The sequence below is a fragment of the Somniosus microcephalus genome, chromosome 1, assembly GCF_052327205.1.
Source record: "Somniosus microcephalus isolate GS21.2 chromosome 1, FLI_Smic_1.0, whole genome shotgun sequence".
In the NCBI taxonomy this organism is placed as follows: domain Eukaryota; kingdom Metazoa; phylum Chordata; class Chondrichthyes; order Squaliformes; family Somniosidae; genus Somniosus; species Somniosus microcephalus.
The window spans coordinates 133,490,779-133,511,856 of NC_140987.1; the positions used below are offsets into that span (position 1 = coordinate 133,490,779).

The 21,078-nt window shown below is 42.6% G+C and overlaps 1 protein-coding gene across 2 annotated transcripts in view; it reads left to right on the top strand.

The window, feature by feature from the left end:
- LOC147124364 (guanine nucleotide-binding protein G(q) subunit alpha-like) overlaps nt 1–21,078 on the top strand; it is a 246,758-nt gene that overhangs the window by 85,954 nt on the left and 139,726 nt on the right. For both annotated transcript variants that reach the window (XM_085985802.1, XM_085985793.1), the window contains exon 2: nt 14,781–14,965. In XM_085985802.1, the coding sequence (XP_085841928.1) occupies nt 14,781–14,965 (185 nt within the window). The remainder of the gene's footprint in view (nt 1–14,780; nt 14,966–21,078) is intronic.

The following is a 21,078-nucleotide window of genomic DNA, read 5'->3' on the forward strand; positions in this document are numbered from 1 at the left end:
CCTGGAGTAAAGGAGCCGGCCATTGATGGTTCTACTGCCAAAAGAATCGATATTAAAATTCTTATATGGATCATGTGCTCTCTTGAAAACGATGTAAACATTTCCTGTGGGAAGTTCAATATAAAAATGTCCAATTTACTGTTCACACTTCCCAGTCACATTGCTCGGTGTAATTGCAATAGGATTTGCAATGTTAATCTTGAGATTTGTTGGTAACTAGCTCCCTTCCCTGGAACACCACCACAAGGTGCTACATTATCTTTTCTCCACAAATCACTAAAAATGCTTTCAGAATAAAATGTTGACATTACTTTTTTTTTTCTCTGTAACGGAAACTTCTGATGTTGAAAATGAGATTTTGAAAAAAATCAAACTGGTTGAGGGTGGCGGATCCTGGCCTCTTGCCAACCACTCTTTTGTGGAGGGGGGTGGGAGCTGAGTGAGTGAGTGGGGTGAGGGGGATGCCAACAGAGCAAAGGAAGATACAGCAGGTAGTTCAAAACTGAAAAGCGAAGTGACATGAATCTTGTCATTCATGTGAAAATGACTTATGAAATAATACTGGGCAGCCTGCTGGTGGCGCTGTCCAAGGAGAGTATAAATACTTGGGCATGGGCCCAGCTTGCTCAGGACATTCTTTAACAGGAACTAGTGAAGGACACAACTAGATCTCCATGTTAAAAAGCAGTTGATTAAAGCCTTGTTTAATAATCAGACCAAGTGCCTAGTAGTTTTCTTACGTCACTAAGTATAGTGATGGGAGTGACAGGTGATATCAAGTGGAGGGCAGTGGGAGGCAACATGATGGGAGCAAGGAATGGGCGGAAGGACAAGTCATGGGGGAAGGTATGGGAAAAGAGCCACTGAGGGTCTCATTTTCCCTGCAACATGCAGCCGCTGCTGGCTGTGTGCCATACTACACTTCTCCATCCTCCACCTCTAAGAAAAGAAAAAGGCAGAGAAGCAGAACAGGAGTAGAGAGCAGTAAAACGTTCAGGAGAAAGAAACAGAAGAGAAGTGAAATGAGACAGAGACAGAAGCAGAGAAGTAGAGACGGAGAGCGAAACAGCATCACAGACAACAGAGACAGGTAAGAGAGGCACTATTCTCCAGGATCAATGTCACAGTGATGCTCCAGTAAATAAATAAGACTTGCGGTATTGAAATAATTTTACAGTACATTGGGGCTCAGTCAGGAAACCGGGAGAAGCCAATCCTTTTTTGAGCAGATTAGTACTGATTTTTAAATTGGAGTCAGAAGCTAAAAATTACACTGAAGCAAAATTGCATTACCTCCATTTTCTCGCCCCCCCGCCCCCCGACTTTACAGATCATAAAACACTGTGTGAAAATGTGATCTATATACTTGACAATTGTAATATCTAAAATTTTCAAGACATGACTGGAGGTTTTTGCTGTAGGAAGCAACAGATGTATCATGTGTCTGTATAGAAATTGAATTAAAAATTCTTTAATGAAGAAAAAATGCTTGACTTCTGAACAAAGCTGTTAGTCATATCCCCCTACAGATATTTGTAGCATTGAGACAAAGTTGTGAGTGTACTGTATGTAATTTTGAGTACAGTTGTTTCACTTCCCCCTCAGCTGCTGCTTATTGCTAAAGTAGCATGCAGTGATATGCCAATCATTTTTTTTCTTTCGCAATAAAAACAGTATGTGACATTTTTAAAAGTCATCTTACGTTTTTAGCCCCTAAAGAAATAACTTAAAAAGGAAAGGAAAGATTATCTGTGGGCAGCTTCCCTGAAAACCACCGTGGGCATTTGTGAAGCTGTCTTTGCTTCTATTATTTTTGCACAGATTTATAAGTGGTGTTCACTTCATAATCTCACTTCATCGTTGAATAGTAAATTCATATATGTAAAGTTCAGCTGTACCAAGTTATTGCGTGATACTGGATACAAGTACAGAACAAAGCACTGGGAGTTTCTTCCTAAAAAATAGTTTTAAAAACAATTGTACTTTTGAATTAATAGAATCATAGAATGATACAGCACAGGAGGAGGCCATTCGACTCATTGTGCCTGTGACAACCCTTTGAAAGAGCTATCTAATTGGTCCCACTCCCCTGCTCTTTCCCCATAGCCCAAAATGTTTTCCTTTTCAAGTATTTATCTAATTTTCTTTAGAAAGTTATTATTGGCTTACAGGCCATGCATTCCAGATCATAACAATTCGCTGGGTAGAAATTTATTTTCCTCATGCTGCCTCTGGTTCTTTCGCCAATTATCTTAAATCTGTGTTCTCCGTTTACCGACCCTTCTGCCACTGGAAACAGTTTCTCTTTATTTACCCTATTAAAACCCTTCATTATTTTGAACACCTCTGTCAAATCTCCCCTTAACCTTCTCTGCTCTAAGGAAAGCAACCCCAGTTTCTCTAGTCTCTCCATATCACTGAAATCTATTATCACCATTCTAGTAAATCTCCTCTGCTCTCTAAGGCCTTGATATCCTTCAGAAAAAGTGGTGCCCAGAATTGGCCAGAATACTCCAGCTGGGGCCTAAACAGTGTTTTATAAATGTTTAGCATAAATTCTTTGCTTTTGTATTCTTTGTCTCTATTTATAAAGCCAAGGATCCTGTCTGCCTTTTTAACCGCCTTCTCAACTTGTCCTGCCACCTTATGTACGTACACCCCCAGGTCTCTCTGCTCCTGCACCCCCTTTACAATTGTACCATTTAATTTATATTGTCTCTCCTCATTCTTCCTACCAAAATGAATCGCTTCACATTTCTCTGCGTTAAATGTCATCTGCCACGTGTCCGCCCATTTCACCAGTCCATCGATGAACTCCTGGACAAGCAGTCAGAAATGGTTCCTAATGATTGTATTCTATAGTCCAGTCATTAATAATGAATAATACTTTTCATACCTTTGTGTAGAGACGTTATTTTATATGTTGCTCTCTCAATTGTGATTTCATGGCATGGTAGTACTTCTTGTTTTAACAAGAATGACAAAAAGAACATTTGAGGAACTGTTCAGTGAGGTCAAACAGTCCTCTCAAACTGTACTAACTGTCTTAATCAGACTTAAGGAGACATGGCCTATTACATAGCTTATTCAGCTTTCAGCCGCTTTATTGATTAACTGCTCAAAAATAAATCATATTAAGAACAAAAGAACATAAGAAATAGGAGCAGGAGTAGGCCATTCGGCCCTTCGAACCTGCTCCGCCATTCAATGAGATCATGGCTGATCTTCTGCCTCAACTCCATTCACTGGCCCTATCACCATATCCCTTGATGCTCTTGCCAGTCCGAAATCTATCGACTTCTGTTTTGAATATACCCAATGACTGAGCCTCCACAGCCCTCTGGGGTAGAGCATTCCAAAGATTCACCACCCTTTGTGTGAAGAAATGTCCTCTCATCTACGGTTAAAGTAGGAAGAATGTAACTTTCAGTCGTATTGTACAAAGCAGCAATGGCCAGGTTTAGAGCAAAATGGATCTGGGTTTTGGTGGTGAGGGGGGCAGGAAAGGCTTGGTCAGATCATACAGAAAAACAGAAAGGAAAACTTTAAAAGGTTTGATTTTTTTTTTAAAAAGACAAAACAAAGTAACTCTCAGAAGGATGAAAAAAGCAAATCAAAAGAAATTTGAATGGAACAAAATGAGCATGAGAAAGAAGGCAACTACAATCATTAAAAAGGATGGACTAAGGAAAGGTAGAAAAAAATGCAAATAAAAATGCAAAGATGTGGTGAGACAAAACAATTGTTAAAAGGCAGGTGGTTTCGCATTGGCACTTGTTCTGGATTGGTATTTATTTAGCAGATTGTTCAGAGAATGCCATCTGCGACCATATTGTTTCCCTTTTACATTTCACCATGGAACTTTGAAGTACTGATCTTGAATACAATGCAAGTAGGAAATTGTTTTTATACTGCAAGGTATAATGAGACCAACTTTCCTATTTGTATGGTGTAGGTCAGTGTTTTACAAGAAATGAATCATTGAAGAGTGGGCTAATTAATAGCGGTTGTATGCTACAGGCTTGGGATCGTTGTACACAGAAGATGAAATTCCCGTTGATGAAGGTTTCCACCTGAAATACTAACCTACCTTTCTCTTTCATTTGATGACTGACCTGTAGCTCAATTCTAGCATTTTCTGTTTTTACTTAATTCTTAAACACTGCTTTCTGTAATTGATAATTACACAATCAACTCTCTAAAATGGACTTTTAAAAATCAATCGCACTTTGTTTTATAGTAGTTTGCACCAGTAATTCAATTGCAGGAAAATCAGAAATTGCACCAAGACACACGTAGAAGCATTAAAATTCATGACTGCATCATAATGATTGGGTTGTTAATGGCGTTTGTGAGCACTGGTTGGAACAGCCTAAAAGCTACTGGAATTGCAGCAGAGTGGTGACTAAATGAGAACAACAGTTTAAGCTGGTTGGCCAAAAGTATCTGGAATAGGACATGCATTTACAGCATTACATTTGGTTTTCTTCCTATTTTACGATTATGGCTATAGACATAATATAGCCATTCTCAAGTAGTGGAACCAAGTGATTGGAAAGCATGAGAAAATAGCTCTTCATTTCCATTCCCGTTCAGAGCCTTATTCATTTGTATATGGTAGCCACTCGTCGATGCTCACATAGTTAGAAACATAGAAAAATAGGAGCAGGAGTAGGCCATTCGGCCCTTCGAGCCTGCTCCACCATTCAATATGATCATGGTTGATCCTCCATCTCGATATCATCTTCTTCTTCTTCTTCTTAGGTAGTCCCTCGGAACCGAGGATGACTTGCCTCCACATTAAAAATGAGTTCTCGGGTGACTGATGAATCCAATGTGGGACCTACAGTCTCTGTCACAGGTGGGGCAGATGGTGGTTGAAGGGGTGGGTGGGTGAGGTGCTTGGGTTGATGTGCACTGCCTGCACTTGGCTTCCGCTTGCTCCCGGCGAAGAGACTCGGTGTTTGGCGCCTTCCTGGATGCTTCTCCTCCACTTTGTGCGGTCTTGGGCCAGGGATTCCCAGGTGTCAGAGGGGATGTTCAATATCATACTTCTGCTCTCTCCCCATACCCCTTGATGCCTTTTGTGTCTAGAAATCTATCTATCTATCTCTTTAAATATATTCAGTGACTTGGCCTCCACAGCCTTCTGTGGTAGAGAATTCCACTGAGTGAAGAAATTTCTCCTCATCTCAGTCCTAAATGTCCTACCCTGTATTCTGAGACTGTGACCCCTCGTTCTAGACCCCCCAGCCAGGGGAAACATCCTCCCTGCATTCAGTCTGTCTAGCCCTGTCAGAATTTTATATGTTTCAATGAGATCCCCTCTCATTCTTCTAAACTCTAGTGAATACAGGCCTAGCTGACCCAATCTCTCCTCATACGACAGTCCTGCCATCCCAGGAATCAGTCTGGTGAACCTTCGCTGCACTCCCTCTATGGCAAGTATATCCTTTCTTCGGTAAGGAGACCAAAACTGCACACAGTACTCCAGGTGTGGTTTCACCAAGGCCCTGCATAACTCTAGTAAGACATCCTTGCCTCTGTACTCAAATCCTCTTGCAATGAAGGCCAACATACCATTTGCCTTCCTATCTGCTTGCTGCACCGGCATGTTTGCTTTCAGTGACTGGTGTACAAGGACACCCAGATCCCTTTGTACATCAGCATTTCCCAATCTATCACCATTTAAATAATACTCTACCTTTCTGTTTTTCCTACCAAACTGGGTAACTTTATAATTATCCATGTTATACTGCTTCTGCCATGTATTTACCCACTCACTCAACTTGTCTAAATCGCCTTGAAGCCTCTGCATCCTCCTCACAACTCACAATCCCACCTAGTTTCGTGTCATCAGCAAACTTGGAAATATTACATTTGGTTCCCTCATCCAAATCATTGATATATATTGTGAATAGCTGGGGCCCAAGCACTAATCCCTGCGGTACCCCACTAGTCACCGCCTGCCACCCAAAAAAGACCCATTCATTCCTACTCTCTGTTTCCTGTCTATTAACCAATTTTCAATCCATGCCAGTATATTACCTCCAATCCCATGTGCTTTAATTTTGCACACTAAACTCTTATGTGGGGCATTATCAAAGGCCTTCTGAAAATCCAAATACACCACATCCACTGGTTCTCCCTTATCTATTCTACCAGTTACATCCTCAAAAAAACTCCAGTAGGTTTGTCAAACACGATTTGCTGTACCTTTTTAATATCCCATTTGCATTGCACCACTGAGCTCTCAGTCCATCTGTCTAGGTCATCGGTGACATTAGTGAAGGCCAGAATGATGGTCAATAATGTAACTTTATAGTAACTGTATGTACAAGATAGTGAATTGTAAGTGTGGCAAGTTTGCCACCATAAGAACCACTTGTGCCACAGAACTTTTTCATTGGAGGCAATTCCACAACATAAATGGTGGTAAAAGCAACAGTGTTGGGTCCTAACCGGTTAGATAATTGAGATACCAATGGTCTGAGATTAAGTTTGTGTTTAGAACCTTAGTGCTGGATTGCAAATGATTTAATGTCTCCGCAGGCATTACACAAAGCTAAATGAGCAATTGTTTCAGGAGAACAGACACAACTTGCAGTCATGACTTGTCTTTTTTTGTTTAGTGCACCATCCCACAAAACAAAAAAAACCTAAATGTTTGGGTTGTTAGAACAGTTGACTGAAAATAACAGCTGGCCATTTAAACATATGTTGCAATTTCCTGAGGCATGTAGTACAGGAAACTCTCTTTACCGGCACCTAAATAACCAGAAATCTCTCTTAACTTGCAAAATTCAGGAGTAGGTTCAGGTAAGTTTTGCTTCATATTAGTGGCCGTGTAACCAGGGTTCCTGCACCTGTTGCCATGCAAGAGGGACGCCTGGATCTGTGGCCGTGTACGGGGCTCTCGTACCTTAGTAAGCATACCTCTCTGTAATCCGGACTTTTTGATCAACCTGCACCACACCGGTCCCGTCGGTGCCGGATAAAAGAGTTTCATGTATTATACTGTTGGAGTAACTGTTGCTTTCACTGTTGTTCAATGTCCACATATTTATAACTATTATAAAAGCTTAAGCTGTGACACTCCTGTGGAACTTGCACTACATTATTTTTCAATTACAACTACAATTTTTTTTTAAGCATGTAAGGCATAACATTTGAGTGATTCCTCAAAGTCTAACAACGTATTTTTTTTGGATGCACGGAGTGGAAAGGACATCTGGTAGGGAAAAAAAGTGAATTTGCGCACACATAAGAAACAGATTAAAAGTCATAACTATATTCTTGGCCCTGGGACATACAGAAGAGAGAAAAATATCCCTTGTACAACTAAAATAAAGTAAGGTGGAGAAATCCTCAGTCATTTCACAATCAGACAAAGTGTCACCACCTTAAGTCACAGTTATGGCAGTCTTTGCTTTATCTTTTGTCAATTCTGTTCTTTGTGGTAATTCTAAAGACAACTGTATGAACAAGGAGCAGCATTCTTTTATCAAAGTGCCAAAATGTAGAATTTGAGATATTGTATATCTCCCTATATTTTGCAGCTTGTATTCTTGTAATGACAGAATGTACACTAATTACTTGCCTATATTTTTGCACCACTCACCATTTCTGCTTTTTCTTAAGTCACAATTGCTCATTTACCTTTGTATAAGGCCAGCTATGAATTTAAAGCAATCCATGAAGTTCAGTCCTTGTCCTTGAATACTAGTTTGAAATGTATTAACGTTTCTGTTTTGGAATTAAATTTTAAGAGTATTTAAGGTGAAAAAGATTTAAATTTGCCATGATGGACTGGCTTGCTAATTTGTGCCAACATCTTCTTATCTCCGAGGTTAGAAAGATGATCTGTTATTGAAACTCTGGTCTTTCTGTGCATTGAAACAAATTATGGAAAAATTTAGTTATTTTATTTTTTGTATCAGCCAGGTAGCTAATGTGCAGAAACTAAATTTTAAGAGTCTCCAAACCAAGCTACTGAGAAATTTAAACACAAAAAGACTTGCATTTATACAGCACCTTTCACAACCACTGGACGTCCCAAAGCGCTTTACAGCCAATGAAGTACTTTTGAAGTGTAGTCACTGTTGTAATGTAGTAAATGTAAACTTTGCCCAATTTGGAGTACAAGCTCGCTCCCTGTAGGAAGACCCCGCACTTGGCTAAGTCCAAGAACTTTGGCAAGCGTGACTACAAAGTTTAGTCAGAAAAAAATGGATCCAAGACCAAGAAGGAGATATCAGTAGGAGTGAACAAAAGCAAAAGCGGTGGATTTTAGGAGGGTCTTAAGGAAGAGAGAGAGGTGGAGAAGCAGAGAAGTTTAGGGAGGCAATTCTGGGGGTGCTGTAGGAGGTTAGAGAGATAGTAAGGGGAGAGGCCATAGAGGAATTTAAACATGAGGATGAGTGTTTTATATTGGAGGTGTATTAACTTTTTCAGCAGCAAATTGGACTACGGCAGGGGTGGAGGTGGAGCAGATGGTCTTTATGATGGCGAGGATGTAGGGTTGGAAGCTCTTTGGAGTTGAAGAAGATGTTAAAGTTAACAGTCTGTTTCCGCCTAAGACAGTGACCGCAAATAGGGATGGAATTGATGTCAGAGGTATGGAGTTGGCAGAGGCTGAAGATGATGGCTTTGATATTCCCAATTATTATCTGGAGAAAATTTTGGCTCATTCAACAGCCCTCGACCGTGTCCATTCCATCTCCCGCACTTCTGCCCTCACCCCTGCCCCTCCCTCCCAGAACCACGATAGGGCTCACCTTTCACTCCACCAGCCTCCACATTCAACGGATCATCCTCCGCCATTTCCGCTACCTCCAACGTGATCCCACCACCAAACGCATCTTCCCCTCCCCTCCCCTTTCAGCATTCCGTAGGGACTGCTCCCTCCGAGACACCCTAGTCCACTCCTCTATCACGCCCAGCACCCCTTCCCCTTTGCCCGGCACCTTCCCGTACAAGCGCAGGAGATGCAACACCTGCCCTTTACCTCCCCCCTTCCCACTGTCCAGGGCCCCAAACACCCCTTCCAGGTGAAACAGCGATTTACTTGTACTTCTTGCAATCTAGTATACTGTATTCGCTGCTCACGATGTGGTCTCCTCTGCATTGGGGAGACCAAACGCAGATTGGGTGACCGCTTTGCGGAACACCTCCGTTCAGTCCGTAAGGGGGACCCCGAGCTTCCGGTCGCCTGTCACTTTAATTCACCGCCCCATTCCCACTCGGACCTCACCATACTCGGGCTCTTGCATTGTTCCACGGAAGCTCAACGTAAACTCGAGGAACAGCACCTCATCTTCCGATTAGGCACTCTGCAGTCTTCCGGACTCAATATCGAGTTCAACAATTTCAGATCATAACCTCGGCCCCCATTACATTTTTGCTTATATTTTATCCACATCTTTGTTTTGGCCCTTCCCCCCCCCCCCTCCCCCTTTTTTCTCTCTCCCACATGGCAGCTGTCTCTCATTCTGCCAGAACATTTCACACCTAATCTGGAGCCGTCTTTTGTCTCCACTAGTCCTATCACCATCTCATCTCGTTTTGAATACCTCTTAATGTCTGTTCACTTCTTTTGTTCTCTCCCAGCCCTGCCTTTCGATCTATTTCATTTCCTTTCCAGTTTTGAAAAAGGGTTCGACCCGAAACGTCAACTCTATTTTCTCTCCACGGATGTTGCCTGGCCTGCTGAGTTTTTCCAGCATTTTCTGTTGTTATTTCGGATTTCCAGCATCTGAAGTATTTTGCTATCATACCGATGTTAAGACAATGGTTGGTAAAGGAGAAAAAAAGTGCTTGCCAGCATAATCCTTGAGTAGTGAGCAATTTTGGCAGAGGAGAATGATGCCCGATAGCATTTGTGGTCCAGCTAGATCTGGCAATGAACAGCTAAGCCAGTTGCATGCCATATGCATTTAAGTCTCTGCCCCTTAGACTTAAGGGAGTGAAAATGGGGGCCATACTGAGGTGAACGAGCAGTGGGAGACTGCAAAGGTTGTATTGGAGATGAAGGTATGTTGGGTTGAGAAGGAGTGATTGAGCAGCTCAGTGGCTGCAGAATGGAGGACCAAAGACTAGGTGGTTGGCGGCTTGAAAGTGCAATTGTAAGTGACTTTGAGTGTTTTTTTTTTCCAGGGCGAATGCAGAAGGAAGTGGGGTGGCAAGGGATACAAGGAATTGGTTGGAGATGGCCTTTTCTGTAATTAAGACCAAAGGAGTAGACCAGCCGCGTGAGATGGCAAGATCGAGGGTTTGGCTACGATTATGGGTAGGATAGTTTATATGGAGTGAACTGAAATCCTAGTAGAGGGCAAGGTGAGTTGGCATAGAGATTGAAATTCCGAGATAAGGAGTCATTAGTGCAGAGGCTGGGGGGAGGAAGGAAGGCGAATACCTCAAAGAAAAGCTTGGTGGGGTGGAGGGGGCGGTAGAGAACAGGGATTTTAAGAGATGCGAATGGATGGAATACATTGAAGTGCTTGAAGAAGGAGTAGAGGAAGAGCCCACGGTGTGATTTGGTAATGAGGGGCACACCATCACTGTAGCATTTTGGACGGGGCATGTCGTGGAAAGCATAGCCAGGCTGTGAGGTTTCAATAAGGGGAAAGGTGTCACGTCCTGTGAGCAATGTTCCCTACAACTGTTTGCTGGTCCTGCACAGCCCAGGACCGGCTTTTTCAGTGTTAAGTTTCGTGCATGAATGGGCGGCCCAGTCCCTCGAAGGAGCTGCGCACCCAAAAAAAATTTAGGGGAACATTGCCTGTTTGCCAAGTTTCTGTCAAAGCCATATCAGTGCAGTTGCCCACAATAAGGTTGTGGATGACAAGTGTCTTGTTGGTAAGTGAACAGACCTTCTCAATGGAATTGCAGAGAGGAATGGTGACTGTCGGTGTGCTGGTAGAGTCTGAGTGAGACCTGGTGAGTGGAACGGGATCAAGGTTGGTGAGATTAGCCCTGAGTGGGCATGCTGAGTGGGAAAGTTAGCAAAAGCGGAGGCTAGGGCAGTTTGGGTTGCTGCTCATAAGGAGGCAACAACTAATGCCTCTATGAACCCTTCAGAAAATGCTGAGAGGTAGCTGTGGACTTATCCAAGAGGGATTTAAGCTTGGGACAGTGGCAGGAAGGCAGAAGAGTAACCTGTTATTCTGCATCAGAAACTGCTCTGTGAGGTCTGATGCCTGTTTCTGGAAACTGTCGGGGATTCAAACATCCACACTGTGCTAAGATCGCCTCCTCTGGCTCTGCGAGGCTGTATCAGTTAAAGTGAAAGATATTTCTGTGGTGTCTCCTGATTGCTGCATGACTGTAGAAACCCTTGAAGCAATTGGCTATTTAAGGCACACATCCCACATGACTGAAGGCAAAGGTGAGCATTTTAAACTTTTTTTTCCCAGTTTTGGAAACCAATAGGATTGAACTCTGCCATCATCTTGGGGACTACAAAATACCATTTCTTAGAAAAAGGGAGGAGGGCGTGAACAGGACATGAATCTCCAAAGGGGGGCTCGGCAAAAAAAAAGTTTGGGAACCTCTGCTCCACGTGCTCCACATACAGACTTTTCTCCATCTGATCTTTGGCACTAAGTTCCGGTCAAGAGGAACCTCTTGTTTAAAAATATGTTTTTTAAGCTGTAGCGCTTCTCAATAATCTAAAACTGTGATATAATATAACCCATGACCCACTTTGGGTCACCTTTGCTGCGCTTGACTTAACTGCTTAATTAATTTCCGCTTCCATTCTCTACTTGGCTGGGGGATCTTGATGGTGTACTGTGGTAGGGAAATTATTGGAAAAAATTCTGAGGGACAGAATTAGTCTCCACTTGGAGAGGCAAGGATTAATTAGGGATAGCCAGCATGGCTTTGTCAAGGGAAGATCATGTCTGACCAATTTGATTGAATTTTTCGAGGGGGTGACTAGGTGTGTGGATGAGGGTAGTGCAGTGGATGTGGGTTACATGGATTTCAGTAAGGCTTTTGATAAAGTCCCACATAGGAGACTGGTCAGGAAGGTAAGAGCCCATGGGATCCAGGGTGCCTTGGCACATTGGATCCAAAACTGGCTTAGTGGCAGAAGGCAGAGGGTGATGGTGGAAGGTTGTTTTTGTGACTGGAAGCCTGTGTCCAGTGGTGTACCGCAGGGATCGGTGCTGGGTCCCTTGCTGTTTGTGGTCTACATTAATGATTTGGATGTGAATGGAAAAGGTATGATCAGTAAGTTCGCAGATGACACGAAAATTGGTGGGGTGGTAAATAGCGAGGAGGGAAGCCTCAGGCTACAGAACGATACAGATGGGTTGGTCAGATGGGTGGAACAGTGGCAAATGGAATTTAACCCTGAAAAGTGTGAGGTGATGCATTTTGGACGGACTAACGAGGCAAGGGAATACACAATGAATGGTAAGACCCTAGGAAAGACCGAGGATCAGAGGGACCTTGGTGTGCATGTACATAGATCCCTGAAGGCAGCAGAACAGGTGGATAAGGTGGTTAAAAAGGCATATGGGATACTTGCCTTCATTAGCCGAGGCATAGAATATAAGAGCAGGGAGGTTATGATGGAGCTGTACAAAATGCTGGTAAGGCCACAGCTGGAGTACTGTGTGCAGTTCTGGTCACCACACTATAGGAAGGATGGGATTGCTTTGGAGAGGGTGCAGAGGAGATTTACCAGGATGTTACCTGGGCTGGAGCGCTTCAGCTATGAAGAAAGACTGGACAGGCTGGGGTTGTTTTCCTTGGAGCAGAGAAGGCTGAGGGGGGACCTGATTGAGGTGTACAAAATTATGAGGGGCATAGATAGGGTAGATAGAAAGGAACTTTTCCCCTTCGTAGAGGGGTCAATAACAAGGGGGCATAGATTCAAGGTAAGGGGCAGGAGGTTTAGAGGGGATTTGAGGAAAAACTTTTTCACCCAGAGGGTGGTTGGAATCTGGAACTCACTGCCTGAAAGGGTGGTAGAGGCAGGAACTCTCTCAACATTCAAGAAGCATTTGGATGAGCACTTGAAATGCCATTGCATACAAGGCTACGGACCAAATGCTGGAAAATGGGATTAGATTAGACAGGGCTTGATGGGCCGAAGGGCCTCTTTTCTGTGCTGTATAACTCTATGATTCTATGAATGATAGGGTTAGGTTTCTTTCTGAATAACAATCCCTTGCTTTCTTTTGGAAGCTGGATGCAAGATAGAAAGGGAACGCTGCCAACTGGAGGCACAAGGAATACCTCAGTCAGATGGGCTCAGAACAGAGTGGGGGGAAAAATGGGTGAGACCATTTTCCTCCTCTGCTCCAAAAAGTACTTCTATTTTTCTCCCATAGTACTCTCTTCAGAGCATGGGTTGAAAACCACCTCCCAGGAATCCTAAGGCTACTCTAGAGCTAGCTGTCAGGAGGTGTGTGTGTGTGAGCATCCTGGTCAGTGTGATTGCTTATTTTGATTTTGTTTTTCCTTTCTGGTTCCCCGCCCTATCTGAATATTTCCTGGTCTCTAACAAACAATTCAAGTTTCCTTGATACCAGAGTTCAGATGAAAGTTGGAACTCGTGCATGCAGCCCTATATCTCACTCTTATGAGGTGTGGCACGCCAGGGTATTTGTGACCATATCCTTCTGGCCCTGATGCGAATTGAATAAAGTTTTCTTTTATTTTGTTTATACGTTCAGTGTAGTGTATTCTACAAGCCACTCTTTTTAAAAAAAAATGTTGCCACTTATTACTTCAGTCTGTATAAAGTTCTGCATTAGTATTAGCAGCAATTACAATTTTGGTGAGGTTTTTGTTGGAATATTCTCGGTCCCAAACACATTGAACATAACAACATAAGAAGCAAGAGCCTGGGTCGGCTATACGGTCCCTCGAGCCTGCTCCACCATTCAATAAGATCATGGCTGATCATCGACCTCAACTCCACTTTCCCGCCCGATCTCCATATCCCTTGATTCCCCTAGAGTCCAAAAATCTATCTCAGTCTTGAATATACTCAGATGTAGATCAAGATATTAAATCTATTACCATCCATTTAGTGCAAAATAATTGCAAACTTTGTCTTTCTTGGAACATTGTCAAAAGTAGTAAATGAATTTTGTGTTTTATGGTTAGAGTTGAATTCAATGCAGCAATATATGTGCATAATACTTTAGGTAATTGTTTTATGAATATTGAATTAACAAGTACAATTCTTTTCAGTCAGTAATGGGATATAATAGTTGTGCAGAGTGATTATTACAGAATGTTGACAATTAAAACTAAATTGCATTGCTTGTCTCAGGATTATAATTCCTCAGTAACAAGGTTTTTAGTTTTTCATTTTATAATACTGAAATATAATACTTTCATGATAGACACACAATCCAAACCTGATGAATATTTTGTGACTATATACCAAAATAAAAGTATATTAGAGATTTAGAGACTTCAAAAATGTATTAATTTAAAGCGGCTGTCAAAACAATGGTGACTGCAGTAAGCTAGTGTATACGATGTACTTGAAAATGATTAAACTCTCAGTACACATTCATGTTGTGGAGAGGATTTTTGTCAGTCTCTGTCATTCAACACCTCTAGGTAGACTTAAACACTTTTCAGATGGCCATGTTATTTGTTCACATGCTTTCTTTACTTATTTTCTTGTAATTGGCTTTAATCTGATTTAATTTGGTGTAATTCCTTTTTTAAATACCTTCTAATTCCGAAGAAGATTTGCTAAGTAAAAATCAACATTGTTGACCCTGTACTGCTTTGGTTTGTTTTCTCAGGCACTGGAGAAAGTGGCAAGAGCACATTCATCAAACAGATGCGAATCATCCATGGAACAGGGTACTCTGATGAGGACAAACGAGGCTTCACAAAGTTGGTCTATCAGAATATCTTCACTGCCATGCAGGCTATGATCAGAGCAATGGATACACTCAAAATACAGTACAAATATGACCACAATAAGGTAAATTGGTGTTAGTGAATTTTACAGTTCTAATGTTTTCAGAAATGTTTTATTTTTAAAGTTTTAACCAAGGCCAATTGAAATCTATAGTGCAAATTGTGCACCAGATTTGTCCATTTCTGACCACTCGTAACTTAATTCAGTTGTAATTTTAACCAAAATTGTGACGACCTAAAAGTTCGGTTTATTTTGTTTCTTGTCGATGGCTGCTACTGTGGGTGACTCTGATTTAAAAATTAACACTGCTAGGCTTGATACTAATGATGCAAAAATGCAGCAGTAAATTTCAAGAACACATTTAAATTCACTTAATGCAAAGAGACACACTTTTCTCTTTTTTAAGGAAAGTTTATCCTGGAAGGTAAATTTGATAAAATTGAAGTTAAATAAATTTGTGTAGAAAAATGCATGGTACACTCACTTTTTCCATTAAACTATGGCCAGCAGAAATTCTAAGTTCAGAACTTTGGCATATGGAACATGTTAGTGTGTGAGGGTTGATATTTCCCACTATAGTTAAGTGTTTGCTGCATCATTATTGTATGACATTGGGAATTTTCATCCTGCTTTCAAAATATATTTCTGTGGTCTGATAGGTCAAACTAATAGTCATTAAAAACTTAGCATGGATATTGACTATTATGCTGCTGTATGTTTCGCAGTTGAATTCCAGTCAATTTCAACAGTGTTTACTTGTTCCAATGTATTCTGACTGTGGAATTTCTGTTGTGAACACGTGCATTAATAATAAACTTCAAAACTGTTCAGAGAATTATTGGTATGAAAAGTGAACCATTGCTGCCACCTTTTGTTGGATGCCCTGTATATTAGTCCTGTATTTACATTCAGTCATTTCTTTGCTCTCCCTTTAAAAAAAAATAATGTTATGAGGCTGCAGTGATGCTCAGATACTAAAATCTTCATCTTTAAAGTGGATTTTAACTTGCCGATGTTCTGTAAGAAAACATGATAGCTTTTGGAAGCCATTGAGAACATTTGCATTTAAGGGGATGCTTTTTTATAATGTGGAATATGTCGGCTTGATATTCTGTGTTATTATGGAATGCAAATTCACTAGGTCCCATTGTTTCCTTTTATTAAAATAATAATGCATAGAATTGCATAGAGTTTACAGCACAGAAACGGGCCATTTGGCCCAATTGATCTATGCTGGTGTTTATGCACCACACAAGCCTCCTCTCACTCCACTTCATCCAACTCTATCAGCATAACCTATTCTTTTCTCCCTCATCTACTTATCTAGCTTCCTCTTAAATACATCTATGCTATTTGCCTCAACTACTCCATGTGGTAGCAAGTTCCATATTCTAACCACTCTTTGGGTAAGGAAGTTTCTCCTGAATTCCTTATTGGATCTATTAGTAATGATATATTTATGAACCCCAGTTTTGGACTCTCCACAAGTGGAATCTTCTCTCACTATCCCCGATCAAACCATTTAATCATTTTAAAGACCTTTGCCAAGTCACCCCTCAGTGTTCTCTTTTTTTCCTAGGGAAAAGAGTCCCTGCCTGTTCAGTCGTTCCTGATGGTTATAGCCTCTCTGTTCTTGCATCATCCATGTAAATCATTTTTGCACCTCCAGTGCCGCTAGATCCTTTTTGTAATATGGAGAACAGAACTGTGCACAGTATCCCAAGTGTGGTGCACATTATTAAGTGTAATCAATCATCCTTTAAAATATCTATAGAACATGAGAAAGGTGGAATCATGAAGGTCTTTATAAGATATTTTAATTTTAGGTCACTTATTGGCCCAGTAATTCGGGTCCAAATGCGTGAGTACAGTCTGGGTACTCACGCATCTGGCCGGATGAAATGCCGGCGTTCAGGAAACACCGTGCATGCGGAGAACGCTGGCATTTCTGGTCCTCTGAACGAAGGGGTTCAGAGGCACAGCGCGTGCGACTGCACAGGCAGCGCGTGCGCAGTGAACTTCGTCGATTTCATTCATGGATTCAGTGAGGGTAAGTCCTTAAAAGTTACACTTGAAAAAAGCATGTGTAAAATTGTTTCAAGGCTGCGGAGGAAGATATATTTTATCGTGGAGCTTTTGAAAGGCAATATTTTTGTTTGGGAAAGTGAGGAAGGTTATTTTAAGAAATGCTGAGGTAAGTTTTAAAGTTTAAATTTTTTTTTTTTAACGGGTTTTCAGTACGGTAGGTAGAAGGAGCAATTGTGGCTGTGTGAATTGAATGTGAGAATGAGTGTTCTAAAATGAGTAATGTAACATTTCCAACACTTTTAAGAAAGAAACTTTTCATCAGTAATAAGTAATTATGTATGTATGTCCGCATATATTTCTTTACGTATATGTATGTATGTTTTATATTCCTTTACTTATGTGTATGAATGTATGTTTTTAATTATGATTTTCCAATAAGTTACTTTCTCTGAAAGTCATAATTAAATACATACATTCATACACATAAGTAAAGGAATATATACATACACGCAAAGGAATATATACAGACATACATACATAATTACTTAAAAGAATATATTACTGATGAAAAGTTTCTTTCTTAAAAATGTTGGAGTCATTTTCACATTTAATAAACACAGCAAATTCAATTCACATAGCCACAATTGATCCTTCTACCTACAGTACTGAAAACCCGTTTTAAAAAACAAAAATAAACTTTAAAACTTACCTCAGCATTTCTTAAAATAACTTTCATCCCTTTCCCAAACAACCGCAGCCTCTGGAGCAACTGTACTCATGCTTTTTTCATGTGTAAGTTGTAAGGACTTGACCTCACTGAAAGCATGAATGAAAGCGGCGAATTTTACTGCGCACGCGCTGCCTGTACAGTCGCATGCGTTCTGCCTCTGAACCCCTTCGTTCAGAGGACAGGAAATACCGGTTTTCCCCGCATGCGCTGTGCATGCTGAAAACCGTCATTTCCTCCGGACAGACGCGTAAGTACCCCGGCCGTACTCGCGCGTTTGGAAGGGAATTACTGGGCCAACATTTTACATGTCAATAAAATGAAAAATTTAACAATTGCACGATTTGCCCCCTCGCATCTGCGACTGAGGGTCCAAGGAGGTGCATTGCGCAACAGGTCATCGTCGTACGTATCCTCACACTGTTCCCTTTCGGGAACTGTATGAAGTGGTGGAAGGATTTCTGGCCACGTTAACACTCCTTCCGTGACCATAACCATATTCATACCAGCCATTAGGGTGGTTAGTCCTATGGCGTGAGGGTTTTACGGGCTCCCACAACCCATCTGAAGAGGGGGGGCCACCCACACCCGCGGACGCAAGTATCCCGCTGGATGTCCACCCAGAATTTATAGTTGGAGCTCCGACTCCACTTGCCGGGACTGTCTGGAGCGGGGTTCGAAACCCTACTCCTTCTGGCCCAGCGGCGGGGATGCTTACCGCTACGCAAAAGGCACACTCGCGCAAAAGGTGACACCCATACGTTTCCTGCGCCTTTTCCCTCCCCCGTGACTGGAGCCCTATGCTGCCACTTGAAAGACCAAGCTATCATCTGTCCTTTTTGCGGCACCTTTGACTTCTCATTACCAATGATGAGCAGGCGCTGCGCCTCCACCTCCTTGAGGAGATTGCTGAGGTCATCATCAGTTCAATTGTGAGTTCTTTTAATGTCGTGAATTGTGCTCATTCCAGCCATTTCACGTTGCTAATCGGATTGGGCCTTTGGCGTAGTGGTAGGATCCCCGCCGCTGGGCCAGACGGGGTAGAGTTTCGAACCCCGCTCCAGACAGTCCCGGCAAGTGGAGTCGGAGCTCCGGCTCTAAATTCTGGGTTGACATCCAGTGGGATATTTGCGTCCGTGGGTGTGGGTGGTCCCCCCTCCTTGTATAGCTTGTGGGAGCCCGTAAAACCCTCCCGCCATAGGACTAACCACCCTAATGACTGGTTCAAAGATGGTTACGGTCACGGAATGAGTGTTAATCACGGCCATAAATCCTTCCACCACTTCATACAGTTCGCCAAAGGGAACAGTGTGAAGACATGTATGACGACGACATTGGTAAATAAATAAATGGAATAAAAAAAATTATTTTAGGGCTTTTAAAAGTCTTTAAATTGCTTTAAATCTGTTTAAAACTACTTCAGATTCTTCAAAATAATGTAAACGTTTTTAAAAGTTTATAAAAGTTACCAAAAGCTTCATAAAAATACCAAAAACCTATTTAAAATGCTGCTTTGCATGTAAAAATGCTTAGCAGCTTGTGAGAAACATTGGGGGCGTGTCCTATTAAACTGAGACCTCAAGGGGCGTGTCTCACTTGCACAGCGCGCTCCAGGCTTCGCGCTGGCTGCACTCCTGGGCGGCGTGACGTCAGACGCTGCCCGGGATTCTTCTTTTTCAAACTCGAATTGCAGGCGTCCCTGGAGGTGAAATGTCAGCGCGTCGGGTAAGTGCATATACGGGGCTTGCACGCGCGGCAAGCCCCGGACCCGAATTACTGGGCCATTGTGTGCAATATTTTGTACATTTGATGTGAATATAAAAAGCAGAATTTTAAAAGTTGTACTGTTAAACACTTTTTTGGAGGAGTACTTTTTTTTTTTATTCGATCCTGGGATGTGGGCATTACTGGCAAGACCAGCATTTATTGCCCATTCCTAATTATCCTTGAGAAGGTGGTGGTGAGCCGCCTTCTTGAACTGGCGCAGTCTGTGTGGTGAAGGTACTCCCACAGTGCCCTTGTCCTTCTAGGTGGTAGAGGTCGCGGGTTTGGGAGGTGCTGTCGAAGAAGCTTTGCCGAGTTGCTGCAGTGCATCTTATAGATGGTACACACTGCAGCCACGGCGCGCCGGTGGTGGAGGGAGTGAATGCTTAAGGTGGTGGATGGGGTGCCAATCAAGCGGGCTGCTTTGTTTTGGATGGTGTTGAGCTTCTTGAGTGTTGTTGGAGCTGCACTCATCCAGCAAGGGGAAGAGTATTCCATCACACTCCTGACTTGGGCCTTGTAGATGGTGGAAGGGCTTTGGGGGATTCAGGAGGTGAGACACTCGCTGAAGAACCTTCTTCTTCTTAGGCAGTCCCTCGGAACCGAGGATGACTTGCTTCCACGCTATAAAAATGAATTCTCAGGTGACTGATGAGTCCAATGCGGGACCTACAGGCTCTGTCACAGGTGGGGCAGACGCTGGTTGAAGGGGCGGGTGGGTAGGGTGCTTGGGTTGACGTGCGCTCCTTCCGCTGTTTGCGTTTGGCTTCCGCTTGCTCCCGGCGAAGAGACTTGAGGTGTTTGGTGCCTTCCCGGATGCTTCTCCTCCACTTTGTGCGGTCTTGGGCCAGAGATTCCCAGGTGTCGGTGGAGATGTTGCATTTTTTCAAGGAGGCTTTGAGGATGTCCTTGAAGCGTTTCCTCTGCCCACCTGGGGCTCTCTTGCCGTGTCGGAGCTCCGAGTAGAGCGCTTGTTTTGGATGTGGCCCGTCCATCGGAGCTGATCGAGCGTGGTCAATGCTTCGATGCTGGGGTTGTTGGCCTGAGCGAGAACACTGACGTTGGTGCGCCTATCCTGCCAATAGATTTGCAGGATCTTGCAGAGGCAGCGTTGGTGGCACCTCTCCAGTGCTTTGAGGTGCCTTCTGTACATTGTCCATGTCTCTGAAGCATACAGGAGGGCGGGTGGAGAGTTTTCCCTCTGATCCCCATTGACTTCAATTTTACTAGGGCTCCTTAGTGCCATGCTCGGTCTAATGCTGCCTTGAGGTCAAAGGCAGTCACTCTCGCGTTGCCTTTGGAATTCAGCTCTTTTGTCCATATTTGGATCAAGGCTGTAATAAGGTTTGGAGCTGAACGCTCCTGGCGGAACTCAAACTGAGCATAGGTCAGCAGGTTATTGGTGAGTAAGTGGAGCTTGGTAGCACTGTCAATGACACCTTCCATCACTTTGCTGTTGTTTGCTTGTAGGCTGGTGGGGTGGTAATTGGTCAGATTGTTAAAAATGGTATTGAACACAGTTTTAGAACCAAATTCAAAGGTTGCATTATTAATCAGTTGGAATACTGCTTTATTTCCAATAAAATGCCTAGAAATATCTGTAGGGAGAACCCGATGAATTAAAAATATATAAAGATTCAGCTAAGCACAAGGCTCC